The following is a 14,180-nucleotide window of genomic DNA, read 5'->3' as shown; positions in this document are numbered from 1 at the left end:
AGGGGCGCAGGGGCAACGCCCCCCCCCCCTCTAATCTCCATGAACCCGGCCCCTAATCTCTATGCGGGTCGCCGGACAGATGGATTTCAATGGGGTTTTTTTTTTTTGGAGCACATGATTAGAGCCTATGGCTCGAATTGGCTTCAAAAAGTTTGGGCTGCCCACCCTCTTATGTGACATTAGTGAATCAATATTCGTTTTTGTCTTCCTGTCTCTCCGCCCGGCCAATTAGGAAGCGGGTCTTAAGGACCAAAAGACGTGTAGTAACGTGGCAGTTATCATTTTTTTTATCTCACGATAGAAACTGCTAGAATATATAAGTGACCAATCGGCAGAGATGGGTAAATCAGTCTGCCAATTTCAGAGTCAAGATATGGCTGACTCACGATTGGTCGAGATACATTTTACCAGAACCTTCATTGCCATGGAATACAGCTCTAATATTACTACTTGAATGATATCATAGTTACATGGTAGGTGAGGTTGAAAGAAGACACAAGTCCATCAAGTCCAACCTATGTGTGTGATTATATGTCAGTATTACATTGTATATCCCTGTATGTTGCGGTCGTTCAGGTGCTTATCTAATAGTTTCTTGAAACTATCAATGCCCCCGCTTAGACCACCGCCTGTGGAAGGGAATTCCACATCCTTGCCGCTCTTACAGTAAAGAACCCTCTACGTAGTTTAAGGTTAAACCTCTTTTCTTCTAATTTTAATGAGTGGCCACGAGTCTTATTAAACTCCCTTCTGCGAAAAAGTTTTAATCACTATTGTGGGGTCATATCAGTAAAGCTGTAGAGCTTTGAGGGATCTAACTCTGTTTCTTTTGTGAAATTCTAGACTCAGAAGCAAGACAGTTTACATTCAAGGATTATAATCCAGATCGGCGCTATTCGGTTTGCATATCGGCATCAACCAAGGCTGGCCAGGGACCTGACTCCTGTTCATTCATTGAACCTGGTAAGCCTGTTGCCTGGTTCAAAAGATCAGTCTTTCCAAGATGGATGTTCAGTATTTGATAGGGGCTGTATAAATAAGAACACGCTATGTGTGTGACAAGCATTAGAACCCCTATCTGTTTTTATAAATTTTTTTTTATTTAGTGGTATGCAACAGATACAATAAAAATAACTTTGCAAAACATACATTCAAGGTATGGTAGTACATGTTCAGTCGGTGTACAGGTAAGAGTGAGCTTGTATAAAGCAACAGTAACCACATGTAGACAGGTAGTAATAATAAAAATAGAACAAGGGTACCAGGGTTTGGAAACCCTTATAAGTGGACCATGTAGGCACCAGCCTAGATTTGGATGAAGGTCCCTCAGATGTACACGTAGTAGTACCTGTACATGAGGAGAAGCCTGATACAGGGCGTCTAACCAAAATCTGGGCATACCCCCCTGTTTTGTTTTTTACTCTTATCCCAGGCTCCGTTACAGAGAGATTTGCCCTCACTTCCTGTACGGTTGAAAATAGTTTCCCCAAACAGGAAGTGAGGGAATCGAGTGCCACATTAAAGTGTTAAACAAAATCCAAAAAATTAAAAATGTACTTTCTGTTACTGCTTCCAGTGCACATATCTGTATATGTGATTATTCATGGTTGCTCACCTACAGTATGTAAAAATAATTATTTAGACATACGGTATGTGAGCAAACATGAATTTATTCTTGCACTTCCTTTTTATTCATTTATTTCAGGTAATTATATAGCGCTGTCAATTTACGGGCTTCACATATATTGTACATCCACATCAGTCCCCTACCCTCAAGGAGCCTACAAGGAGCTTACAATCTAAGGTCCCTATCTCACATTCATACATACACATGCAGGAGCCAAATAACCTAGCGGAGAGGAAACCCACACAAGTACAAGGAGAACATGCAAACACCAGGCAGGTAGTGTCATTTTTGAGGGTGGGCATGCTAGCCTTTCATGGTCCTAATGTAATGGAAGCATAGCCACCCTCCTCGGTATATTCTTGCTGTGGATTCCAATGCTGAATGCCAGTGCAGCCAGAGTGGGCACATGGACCCTCCAAAAAGTAGTAAGCTTCCTGTCCTGACTAGGAAGGAAATTTCCCCAGTAGGAACATGGAAAGCAGTAAAACCCTGACAGAATATTCACAACTCCAGGCTATTTTTATATTAATAAACGTGGAGCTCAGGCTGCAAAAATCACTGGTAACCTGGAGTTGCCCTCTGCAGTACTTCTATTCAAAAACAAGAGGCCCTCAGTCTTCTAGGTTAAGTGACACCCTGACAAGGCCGTACGTACAGGGGTCGCCATTGCAACCTGGCCCCATGCGCCAGGAGGCCCGTCCGGTCCCCCTGTACACCTGGATGGGAGGGGCAGTGGGGGCGGCGGCATATAGAGGAACCAAAGCCCTCCATTTCCTCTTCCTGCAGCCGCTAAATGCTCCTCCTCTACCTCTTGCAGACATTCAGCGGCTGCAGGAAGGAAATGGAGGAATGAATCGGTTCTTCTACCTGCCGCCCCCGCCGCCTCACTATCCCTGTCCTGCAGCCCTGGGCCCATGTGTGCTCTCCTTGCTCCCCTGCCCCCCACAGCACTGCCGGGCATCCCCCTCCCACCTCCTGCCGGCCGCTGTGGGGGATTCTGTGAATGGAGAGTGGGGAAGGAGCCAGTAAATGTGTAATTTACTGGCCCCTTCCTTGTCTTAATGAATAGAGTCAGTGATCAGTACCGATCACTGACTGATTTTTTTTTTTTTTTCACGCATAGCTGAGGCTTAGTAAACTGTGTTTACTATGCTTCGGTTTGTGAATGGAGGGGAAGCTCTGTACAGAGCTATTCCTGTCCATTCATTCTGTGCTGCAGAGATGAAGATTGAGGGCTGTATCCTCAATCTCCTTTCTCTGTCTCAAAGGTGAAATATCAGAGGTCTGTTTAGACCCCTGATATTTCACCAAAGCCCCTGACGGGGGTCCTAACTTTTTTTTTTTTTAAATAATAAAAAATGAAATAGTAAAAAGATAAAAAATGAAAAAAACTGACACCAGTGGTGGAACTACCAAGGTTGCAAAGGTCAAACTTGTGGCAGGGCCCTGGTGTTCTGCCACGATGGGAGTCAGCGCCCCAGGATCAGTGGGAAGGGCACTGGCCAGGGGTACTCTTTCATGGTTCCTTTCACTCTGAAGGTTCAAGTTACGCCCCTGTGCCCAGACAGTTCTGCTCCAGAAGCAGGTCTGATTGAGTGTTATCACGCAACTGATCAGCAGACTGCACAGCTAAAGACTTCACCATCCAGTGGCCAGCAAGGAGGAGCATGCACATCTAAAGGGATGCCATGGATTTGTTTCTTTTATACAATGCTTGGACCTAGAGCTTTGTCACACTCTGTCACTTATCTTTGTTCCACCATCGGGCAGTGAGGTGTTGAAGTACATGAGCATGTAACCACAAGAAAAAAAAAAAAAGAAAGGTTTATGAGCTTAGTGAAATTATGCAAATGATCTGCGGTTATTGTTAGAGTGTTATTCAATGCTCATATGCAATAAGTAGTTCTGATGGATTTACATACTTTTTTTTTTTTTTATGTTTCTTAGATAAAAGATTGCAGAACTATTTTGAACCCCTGCTGGGTACATGTTTGGTTGCCATCACATTGACCACACTCGTTTTGGTTTTATTGATTATTCGGAAAAGGTAGGAATAGCCTTTTGTTGTTGTTTTTAAAGTGGACCTGTCCCCTATATGCTCAACTGATTCTCAGTGTATAAAATTATTGATGAGAGCGATCTGTTTACTGGCACAGAACATGCTCATTCTGCTGCTGAAATGCTTCTGTGGGAAGAAATTTCCCAGCATATATTGCATTGTTTTGACTGGTTCTAGATCATCACACAAGGTTTAGTGTACTGCCTCTTGCCAAGGCCATTTTTAAGAGTTGGGAATTTCCAGCTGATGTCTCATGGTACTGAGGCTTAAATATTGTACAAGAAACCCACTTAACTTCAACTTCTGACGTTATAATGCAAAGGTAAGATGCAAGGGTAGAAACCCATCCCTAAATATTACAGAAAACTTCCAGAAAGACATATACAGAGCAACATATGCTAACGTGAACTGGGAAGATCACAGTTTTGCAGAACAGACCATAAGCCAATTCAGCTTTTTAATAATTGCTGAGTAACACAAAGTGGAAAATGTAATCTTTCTATTTAAAGAGACTCTGTCATAAAGTAAAGCACGCATGTGGTTAGTCTGGCATGTAAGCAACAATTTCCTGACTCGTCGCAGACAGGTTGTGGGCCCGGCAAGCTGAAGCTGCTTAACCATATATTGCCTTTTCTCAATACTGCTCTTTTGTACTGTGTGGATGTGCATACATGGGTATAGTTATAGTCCAACTTTAGGCAAAAAAAAATAAATATGGTGCCCCAGGAGGTGTAAAATAAAAAGAAGCTCTGGCCAAAATACTCACCTCCTCTCCAGTGCTGTCACCAGTAGTAATTATTTTCTGCCACTAGATGTCCTCAGTCTTCTGGGTTGATGACAGCCAGCATCATCCAACATTCTGTGAGTGTCAGATGTCATAGACCCCCCCCCCCCCCCCCCCCCGAGGGGAATCATTATGGCACCCCGCAGTCCCATACCACCATAACCACTTCTCTACATTCCTGGTTGTGGGTGGGCACACAGTGACCTCATGTACAATGCAGAACTATTGGTCCTGCATAGTACTTGATGCGACCACTGGCAGGAGCACCTTTATTATTATTATTACACAGGATTTATATAGCGCCAACAGTTTACGCAGCGCTTTACAATATAAAAAGGAGACAATACAGTTATAATACAATAAAATACAAGAGGATTAAGAGGGCCCTGCTCAGAAGAGCTTACAATCTAATAGAGTGGGGCAGGTGGTACATAAGGTTGTAACTGTGGGGAATGAGCTGATGGAAGTGGTAAAAGATTAGTTGGAGACGTGATAGGCTTTCCTGAAGAGATGAGTTTTCAGGGATTGCCTGAAGGTAGCAAGAGTAGGGGATAGCCGGACAAGTGGAGGTAGCGAGTTCCAGAGGATGGGAGAGGCTCTGGAGAAATCCTGGAGAAGAGCATGGAAGGAGGAGATGAGAGCTTGAGAGTAGGAGGTCTTGAGAAGAGCGGAGAGGATGATTTGGGTGATATTTGGAGACAAGATTGGTGATGTAGCTCGGGGCAGAGTTGTGAATGGCTTTAAAAAAGAGGCTTCAAGGGACTGGTTGCACAGCATGGAGGAAGGTTGCTGCAGTGGGAAATAATGTATGTATAAGGGTAGATTCACATCTCCCCCCCCCCCCCCCCCATGTTCGTGACACTTTCCTGTATTCTCATTGACAGGGGCGTTGCTAGATCTGCAAAAGATCTGGGGCTAGAGCCCATAGCAGCGATCACCAATCTTTTTGCATGCCCAGGTGGGGGGGGGGGGGGGTTTGGGGGGAGACCTAAGCAATTTTTCACGGGTGATGGCTGGTGTTGGCGCTTCAATCATCATGGCACCATGGTTGATATGGTGTCAGGGTGATTAAAGTGCATTATTCTATTGTTACATTCTAATATATAATGAAGTGAATCAACTCACCATACTGCAGAATCAGTGGGAGCCCTGGGCGTGTCACTTACCACATCTCCTACCACCATTTGCAGATTGCCACATCTCCTACCACCATTTGCAGATTGTCACTTGCCACGTCTCCTGCCACCATTTGCAGATTGTCACTTGCCACGCCCCATGCCACCATTTGCAGATTGTCACTTGCCACGTCACCTGCCACCATTTGCAGATTGTCACTTGCCATGTCTCCTGGCTCAATTTGCAGATTGCCACATCTCCTGCCACCATTTGCAGATTGTCACTTGCCACCTGATGTGGATTGTAACTTGCCATGCCAGCCAGTGCTACCAAATGTGCATTGACGCTGCATTGGTGGCAGGCTGACAGCACTTGTCCATTTAATGAGAGCAGGAGAGTGGTGATGCAGGGCGGGCAGTGAGAGATGATGTCATCTCGCTGCTCCCTGCTGCACCTCCGACACTGAAGCAAGGGGGTCTGGCTGCAAAGTGGAGCTTCACAATGACAGGAAGCATGTGACCTCCACTCCACCGTGCTGTGAGGGTGGAAGAGCGCTGATGTGTGACGGGCAGTGAGAGATGATGTCATCTCTCTGCTGCTCGCCGCACCTCACTCCCAAATTGAAGAGGCCCGGCTGTGAAGAGCGCTGATGTGGAGCAGGCAGAGAGAGATGTCATCTCTGCTCGTCCGCCCGCTCGCTTATCTCTTCTCCTCCAGCCTCTCTCATGCAGCCAGCCTGCAACCCGCTGGTTAGGCAGAGACCCTGCAGCAAGAGACTCGGGGCTATGGACCCAAGATCCGGGGCTATAGCCCCAATAGCCACCCCCTAGCAACGCCCCTGCTCATTGGGTTGTTTTTTTTTTTTTTCAGCAGTGAAAATACCATCCGTTTTTTTTTGTTTCACTTCCGCAGTACCTCGCTGCGGCAAGGTACGTCATGTCTGGCCACGCAATGGCTCCTGGAATGATTGTCATTAATCCCAGCAGACCATGCGCCGCCGCATGTAGCATCAATATGTTTATGCGCATGATCGGGAGGTGCATGCTGGGTAACCAGCAGCACCATATCCAAGGAAGGAAATACCAGTGGGCTTCGGCTGCCCACACTCAAGATCAGAAACGCGCTCGGCGGGGACTGCTAAGTAAGCATCTTAAAATAAATAACATTAAAAAAAAACCTACATTAGAAAATGCCGCTTGATATAGGATTAGGTGCATACGACCTGGGAAGGTTTTTAAAGAAGCAAAAAAAAACCCGCTGGAACTCCGCTTTAAAGTGATATTAAAGGCAAGTTTTTTTAAAAAAGTGGTTTTGCACAGAGCAGCCCCGATCCTCCTCTTCTCAGGTCCCCCGCTGGCGCTTCTTGCCCCTCCGTCCTCTCATGTGCCCCCAAAGCAAGCAGCTTGCTATGGGGGCAACTGAGCAGGCTCGCTCGCCAGCCAATGGTCTGCGTGTCCATTCACACACAGAGCCGTGTCTTGGTCCCACCCCCTGTTCTCATTGGCTCACTGGCTGTGATTGACAGCAGTGGGAGCCAATGTCTTCCACTGCTGTCTTAGCCAATGAGGTGGGAGAATCCCAAGAGAGCCAAGGCTTTCATGCACATCTCTGGATTGCGAGAGGACTAAGTATTAGGAGAGGCTGGGGGGGTGGGGGGGGTGGATGCTGCACAGAGAAGGTTTTTTAGGCATAGAGAGCATGAAGGTAATAAACCTTGAGCCTTTAGAACCACTTCAATAAAATGTTGCTGTGTGACAATTCAATAAAGTTTGTTTAAAAAAAAAAAAAGCGATCAATGTGATGTGCTGCGATTGGTGCATCGGCACTGTTGTGATCCCACTGCACACCATATTGTAACACAGTGGCTGGTGTGAATGTACCCACCAAAGTTTACACTGGCTTGAAAAAGTATTCATAACCCTTGAAATTTCGCACATTTTATCATGTTACAACCAAAAACGTAAATGTATTTTATTGGGATTTTATGTGATAGACCAACACAAAGTGGCACATAATTGTGAAGTGGAAGGAAAATGATAAATGGTTTATGATGATAAATGGAAGCAATTTTTCCTTCCACTTTACAATTATGTGCCACTTTGTGTTGGTCTATCACATAAAATCCCAATAAAATACATTCACATTTTTGGTTGTCACATGACAAAATGTGGAAAATTTCAAGGGGTATGAATGAATACTTTTTCAAGGCACTGTATTTCGTTTTAATGTCCCTTTAAATAGTTCCTTTGGGCCAAGCTGGCCCAAAGGAACTATTTAAAGGGACATTTAAACGTGGAGATCCTCCTTTAGGCTTGCTGGACAGTTAGCAATATATCCAGCAGGGGTCAGGCTGGCACCATTCTACAGGTACAACACCAGCACTGTGCGAAACACAAACTGCAGATTCGTAGAAAATTGTCCGCGGTGAGACGAAAGGTTTCATAAAGACGTCAGCAGAAAGTACAGCACGTAGGAGAGCATGAGCTCATCAGAGACCCTCTCCCCTGGTGAAATCCAGAGTAGCTTTCATTTTCTGCAAGGCTGCATAAGGGCTTTCAAACACAGAACCGATGATGACCAAAAAGTCAGAAACAGCTGTGTCCACGTCCAGTCTATATATTAAATGGCTCTGTAATGTTTTATAGCTGCTGTGCTATAAATTTCAAAAATAATGAAACAACCATAAATCTCCTTTTAAATTAAAGTGGTTATAAAGCCTTAAGGTTTTTCCCCTTAATGCATTCTATGTATTAAGGTGAAAAACCTTCTGCGCTGCAACTCCCCCCCAGACCCCCACCCTTTATTCTAACCTGAGCCAGCGATGTGCACGAGCGCAGCGGCTCCAGCCGCTGTCACTATCCTTATTGGGCAAAATGATAGCAGCGGAAAGCCATTGGCTCCTGCTGCTGTCAATCAAAAGCTGTGACATGGGAGCCGAGGGGGCGGGACCGGGTCCTGCTGTCTGTGTCAATGGATGCAGCAGCGGGACTCGGGAGCGAGCCTGCATGTGTTCCATGGGGGCACCCAATGAAGAGGAAGGACCTGAAGCACCGGCGGGGGGACCCCACAACAAGAGGATCCGGGTTGCTTTGTGCAAAAATTTAGGTAAGTTTGTTATTTAAAAACAAAAAAGGGTTAAAACTGAATTACAAGGCCTACCTTGTACACAACTCCCAACATTTTGAGATGGGAATGAGGGACACCTACTAGCAAATGTATGTAGGAATAGGACACGCCCCCTGCCACACCCCCTTAAAGAAGAATTAACTAAATAAAAAAGGTTAATTAAATCCACAAGGGCTTTTTTTGTTTTTTACCACTACTATTACTTTTTTTATTGGGGGTTATTTACAAAAGGAAAATCAACTTTGCACTACAGTCGCTGTAAATCCGAGGGGGACATGCAAGGAAAACATAAAACAGCATTTTAGCTTGCACATGATTGGATGATAAAATCAGCAGAGCTTCCCCCTCATTTCAGATCTACCCCTCAGATTTACAGCGACTGCACTTCCAAGTGCACTTTCAGTGCAATTTCAAGTGCACTTTGCACCTGTAGTTTGCACTTGTAGTGCAAAGTGGATTTGCCTTTCGTAAATCACCCCCATTGGCTTTTAAAATTTACAAATGCAGCCATTTAATTTAAATCAGATGAAAGGTTTAGCACTGGGAAACACTTTCTGAAAGATAGAAAGTGAATTTTATATACAACTATAGAGATCAGACCAAAATGAGGGACAAATGTGGGGGAAAGAGGGACAGAGGGACATTGCTTCAAATCAGGGACAGTCCCTCGAAATCAGGGGCAGTCTGCTGCCAGAGAATGGGGGTGGGGGCTGGGCACCGTCTGCTGGGGGAGCAGAGAATCGGGTAGGTAAAAGTGCTTTTCATCCCCTAGAGAGATAAAAGCAGGTGAGCCTTGCGGTGCAGACGCAGCCCCACTGCAAGCGGGGACTTTTACTTTAATTGGAGTTTGGCTTTAATGCGGTGTAAATGCAAAAATATATATTATTTTTTTCTGAATAAAAATGCAAAAATAAGAAAAAAAAGTTGACATTTTGAGACTTTTTTTTTTGTGTGATTTATTAGTAAAATTATTTTTGAATTTATTCCACATTAGCCTTTGGTAAACCTTTTGCAACCACTCCTTTAGTGGTTTAGCATTTTGCATGATTTGTGCTGCCAGTTCATCTACAGCAGCTTTTCTTTTTACCCCTTGAAATAATTTTCGTGCTTCAGGGAACCTCCGCTAAAATAAGTCCGTTGGGGGGTCATTAGGAAAGTGCCCCTACACTGGTGGTCAGTCCCCTCCTTACAGACAGCAAGTGTTACTAAACCCACAACAGTAACATCAGTCTGTATATACAGTAAAGCATGCTTGTTATACTCACTGTGGAACCTAAGGGGTTAATCCTCTGCATTGTGTAAAAAAGGCTGTTTGTCTTCTCTGATTCTCCCCTTCTTCCACTCTCCCCAATCTATCTGCTGATAGAACAGAGCCTTGGGGGCAAGCTTCACATGCTTCACATGCTCAATTTGGTGGGTATTGCAAAGGAGGTTTGTTTTTTTTCTTGGGAGAGTGATCAGCTTAGGTCCAATCAGTATTGTTCAGACAGAGGGTCAGGGGTCATGCAGCCTCATATGACAATCAGGGGAGAATGAAAACTCCTCCTACAAGCTTTAGGCCCAGTTCACACTGGTGCAACATGGGATCTGACATGTGAGAGCACAAGTCAGATGACATGTGAAATTCAATGTTTACCTAAGAGAGAGCCGTCTATACTGATCCTACACAAGTCTGTCCGACTTTAGAAAAGGTTCCTACACTACTTTGGTCCAACTTTGTTACGACTTCAATGTAATAAGTCACATTAAGTCGGATCAAGGTCGGACTGAAGCTGCAGGGCAAAGTCGGATTGGAAGTCACACGACTTTCATGTCAGAGCAGTGTGAACCTGGGCTTAACCAGACACTGATAGAAGTCACAAGACTGCTGATGAGAAAAGGTATTTAGTAGTTTATATTTACTAAATCAATGTCATTTCCATGTTCTGTGTACTGCGGGAGACCAGATATCCTGGGTTTAGTAACACTTTGAAGATAATTGGTGTCACGCTACTGGCTCTATCACATGGTGATGGACCTGGATCTGTGAAGACACCATCAAATAGGAGGTCAATTAGCTGCTGCTCAAGGAACCTCTAGCAACCTTTGGAGGAACACTAGTGTTCCGTTGAACCCTGGTTGAGAATGGCTGGTCTACAGTTTTAAAGGAAAGCTGAAGTGGCTGACAAGTCTTCAGATCTGCAGCTCCTCCCACTCCTCCTGCCCTGCTGATAGGATGACATCACTGGTGGGGCAGGAGATCGGGGATCGGACACACGGGCTGATAACTGCCTCTGCCCTGCCGAAGGTGCAGAGGAGGCAGAGATTGAAAGGGGGCAGTGATGTTAGAGAGGAAAGGGGGGGCACAACTGCAAGGGGCAGTGGGATTGGGGGGGCTGTGATTTCCCAGGGGCACTGTAATGTAAAGGGGGCACAGTGATATAAAGGGGACTGCACTGTAAAGGGGCACTGTAATCATAAGGGCACTGTACAGTGCAGTCCCCTTTATATCACAATGCCCTTTTACAGTGCAGTCCCCTTTACATAGCTCCCAACTGTCCCTGATTTCGAGGGACTGTCCCTCATTTGGAGCAATGTCCCTCTGTCCCTCATTCCTCCTCATTTGTCCCTCATTTTGGTCTGATCTATATAGTTGTATATAAAATGCACTTTTTATCTTTCAAAAAGTGTTTTCTAGCGCTAAACTCTGATTCCTAAATTGCTGCATTTGTAAATTTCAAAAGCCAATATAAAGGAATAGTAGTGGTAAAAAAAGCCCTTGTGGGTTTAACCAATCTTGTTTTTTTTTTTTGTACAATTCTCCTTTAAGGGGGCGTGGCAAGGTGTGCCCTATGCCTGCATACTTTTGCTGATAGGTGTCCTTCATTCCCATCTCAAAAAGTAGGGAGGTGTGCCCTTTATGTCACGGAGCCACTTTACAGTGCAGTGCCCTTTACATTAATGTAAAGGGCACTGCACTGTAAAGCGGGGGCTGTGATGTGAAGGGGAACTGAGGACACTGTGGGACAACTGTGCTGTAATAGGAGATTGTGATTTAAAGGGAGGCTGAGGGCCAACTCCATGAAATCCCCCCCCCCCCCCCCCTCCCGGTCCCAGGAAAAAGTGTCTGCCACAAAACTGCACCCTGGGACAGCTGATCTATGATACTGCTGCCTCTGACTGCTAGTCTCGGGATATTAGGAATGTGATTTGATTATTACTGTACTAGTCACTGTTCTGCTTGCTGGAGGGGAATCTGTACCTGAGGACCTGAAGTGCAAGGATCTCCCTGTTTCTGCTTCATTCATTCTGTGGATATGTTCTTCCTCTCCTGCTGTCTATTGAATATTTCCACACCAGTCATTAGGGGAACAGCTCTGACATGGGGGGGGGGGGGGGGACACAAAGCCCTTTGCCTTTTCCAAGATGGCTGCCTCCACATAGCGACACATTGCAGAGCAAAGCACGGTAAAGCCAGTAATGGGGGAAAAAAGATCAGCTGGAGGAAGACCACAGGCAATACTGGTACCTTCTTCTTCGCTCCCCGTCTGGCATTTTTTGCACCACAGTACAGGTCCTTTTCAGTTGTTGGGTAATAGCCATGTGCCATGGTGGAGGGCACGCTATACAGTAGGGCTGGGAGATTTTCCACAAAAAAAAAAATCTGTGATTTCCTTAAAAAAAAACTCGATTCACGATTCGAATCGAGTTTTTTTTTTTTTTTGGACACTGCGCCGGTCCTGAAGAGCTGTGGGCAGGAGTTTTTAGGCGAAGCCGCGGCCTGGCCTGAAAACTCCTGCCCGCAGCTCTTCAGGACCGGCGCGGTGAAAAAAACAAAATCGGTTTGCTTAAATTTTGAATCGATTTGACTTCTCAACTCGATTCAAGATTTCAATCGATTTTTTTTCCCCAGCCCTACTATACAGTAATTTCTAGACTGCGTCTTGAACAATATGAAATCACGTAACATACAGCTTGCCGCCAGGACCCTCCACCCAAAATAAAGGGTCATTTTGAGTGGGGGCTTCCTGCAGTAAAGCTTGCAAATGCTGTAGAAGATTTTGTGTTTTTTTTTAAAGCTGGCATAAGCCCTCCTCAGCTTAACCAAAACCTAAGAGCAATTCTGCAGAACTGGTTCACCCACAGCATTTTCACACCTATAGCTGTTTCCTGGGCAAGTCAATAGTCTGAACTGGTTAGAGTTTTGCTACATGTAAAAATGCATTTGTAAAGCCTAGACTCTTGTTAGTTCTCATGAATTTACAATTTTTTTAATTGTCTACATAGGAAGAAGTCACAATGTGCGTTTTTTTTTTCACAAAATGCCCAAATGCAAAGTCTGAGGATGGTTGGCTTTTTATTTTACAAGACAGCAAAAGTAAAAATAGAAATTTGTGTATAGAGTATGTGTTAGTGGCGGTGCGTTTATAAGGGCGTACGGGCGCTGCCCCCTCTCTCCAGCCCCCCTCTATGCCCCCCTCTATGACCAATGGATAGATTCATGCATAGCATGAATCTATCTATGGCCACCGCTGCCACCCCCTATTCTGGCGCCCGGCCCCTGAATTACAGTGGCGGGGGTGTGTGTGTTTTTGAAGCACCTGATTAGAGCCATAGGCTCTAATAGGCGCCAAAAAAGGAGACCTGCGAGCGCCATGCTTGTGCTTGCAGTTCACCCAAGTGTGTTAGAACAGCAAATTAATATTCGCTTTTCTAGCACTGAACCGCCTCTCCGCCAGTCAGGTGCTCGGGTCTGTTACCCGTCACCTGCTTGGCTGAAACAAGGAGGAGAGGACGGGAGGAGACACATGGAGGACACCGCTCGCCGCCGTCACCCACTGCCCCACCGAGACAGGGTAAGTGCTGGGCAGATGGTGAGCGGAGGGGGGGGTGTCACAGTGACGGTATTCGGTGGCAGCATTCGATGGGCACAGTGGCAGCATTTGATGGGCACAGTGGCTGCAATTGATGGGCACAGTGGCTGCGTTTGATGGGCACAGTATGGCTGCAACTGATAGTTTTTTTCAGTTTGTTTGCGCCCCAAAAATTTTGAGCACCAGCCGCCACTGGTATGTGTATATATACACTATATTAACAAAAGTATTGGGACGCCTGCCCTTACACACACATTAACTTTAATAGCATCCCAGTCTTAGTCCGTAGGGTTCAATATTGAGTTGGCCCACCCTTTGCAGCTATAACAGCTTCAACTCTTCTGGGAAGGCTGTCCACAAGATTTAGGAGTGTGTCTATGGGAATGTTTGACCATTCTTCCAGAAGGGCATTTGTGAGGTCAGGCACTGATGTTGGACGAGAAGGCCTGGCTCGCAGTCTCCGCTCTGTGCAGGCAAGTCAAGTTAATCCACCACAAACTTGCTCATCCATGTCTTTATGGACCTTGCTTTGTGCACTGGTCCGCAGTCATGTTGGAACAGGAAGGGACCATCCCCAGATTGTTCCCACAACAAGTCGTTCCCCATGTTTTCCAA

At 45.6% G+C, this 14,180-nt stretch overlaps 1 protein-coding gene across 1 annotated transcript in view; it reads left to right on the top strand.

The window, feature by feature from the left end:
• Nucleotides 1-14,180, top strand: part of LOC141103792 (interleukin-12 receptor subunit beta-2-like) — a 91,874-nt gene that overhangs the window by 65,510 nt on the left and 12,184 nt on the right. Inside the window, exons 12-13 of the mRNA XM_073593779.1 lie at nucleotides 844-963; nucleotides 3,575-3,674. Of these exons, the coding sequence (XP_073449880.1) occupies nucleotides 844-963; nucleotides 3,575-3,674 (220 nt within the window). The remainder of the gene's footprint in view (nucleotides 1-843; nucleotides 964-3,574; nucleotides 3,675-14,180) is intronic.

Source organism: Aquarana catesbeiana, linkage group LG07, assembly GCF_042186555.1.
Source record: "Aquarana catesbeiana isolate 2022-GZ linkage group LG07, ASM4218655v1, whole genome shotgun sequence".
Classification (NCBI taxonomy): domain Eukaryota; kingdom Metazoa; phylum Chordata; class Amphibia; order Anura; family Ranidae; genus Aquarana; species Aquarana catesbeiana.
This window is presented reverse-complemented; position numbering and strand designations above follow the sequence as displayed.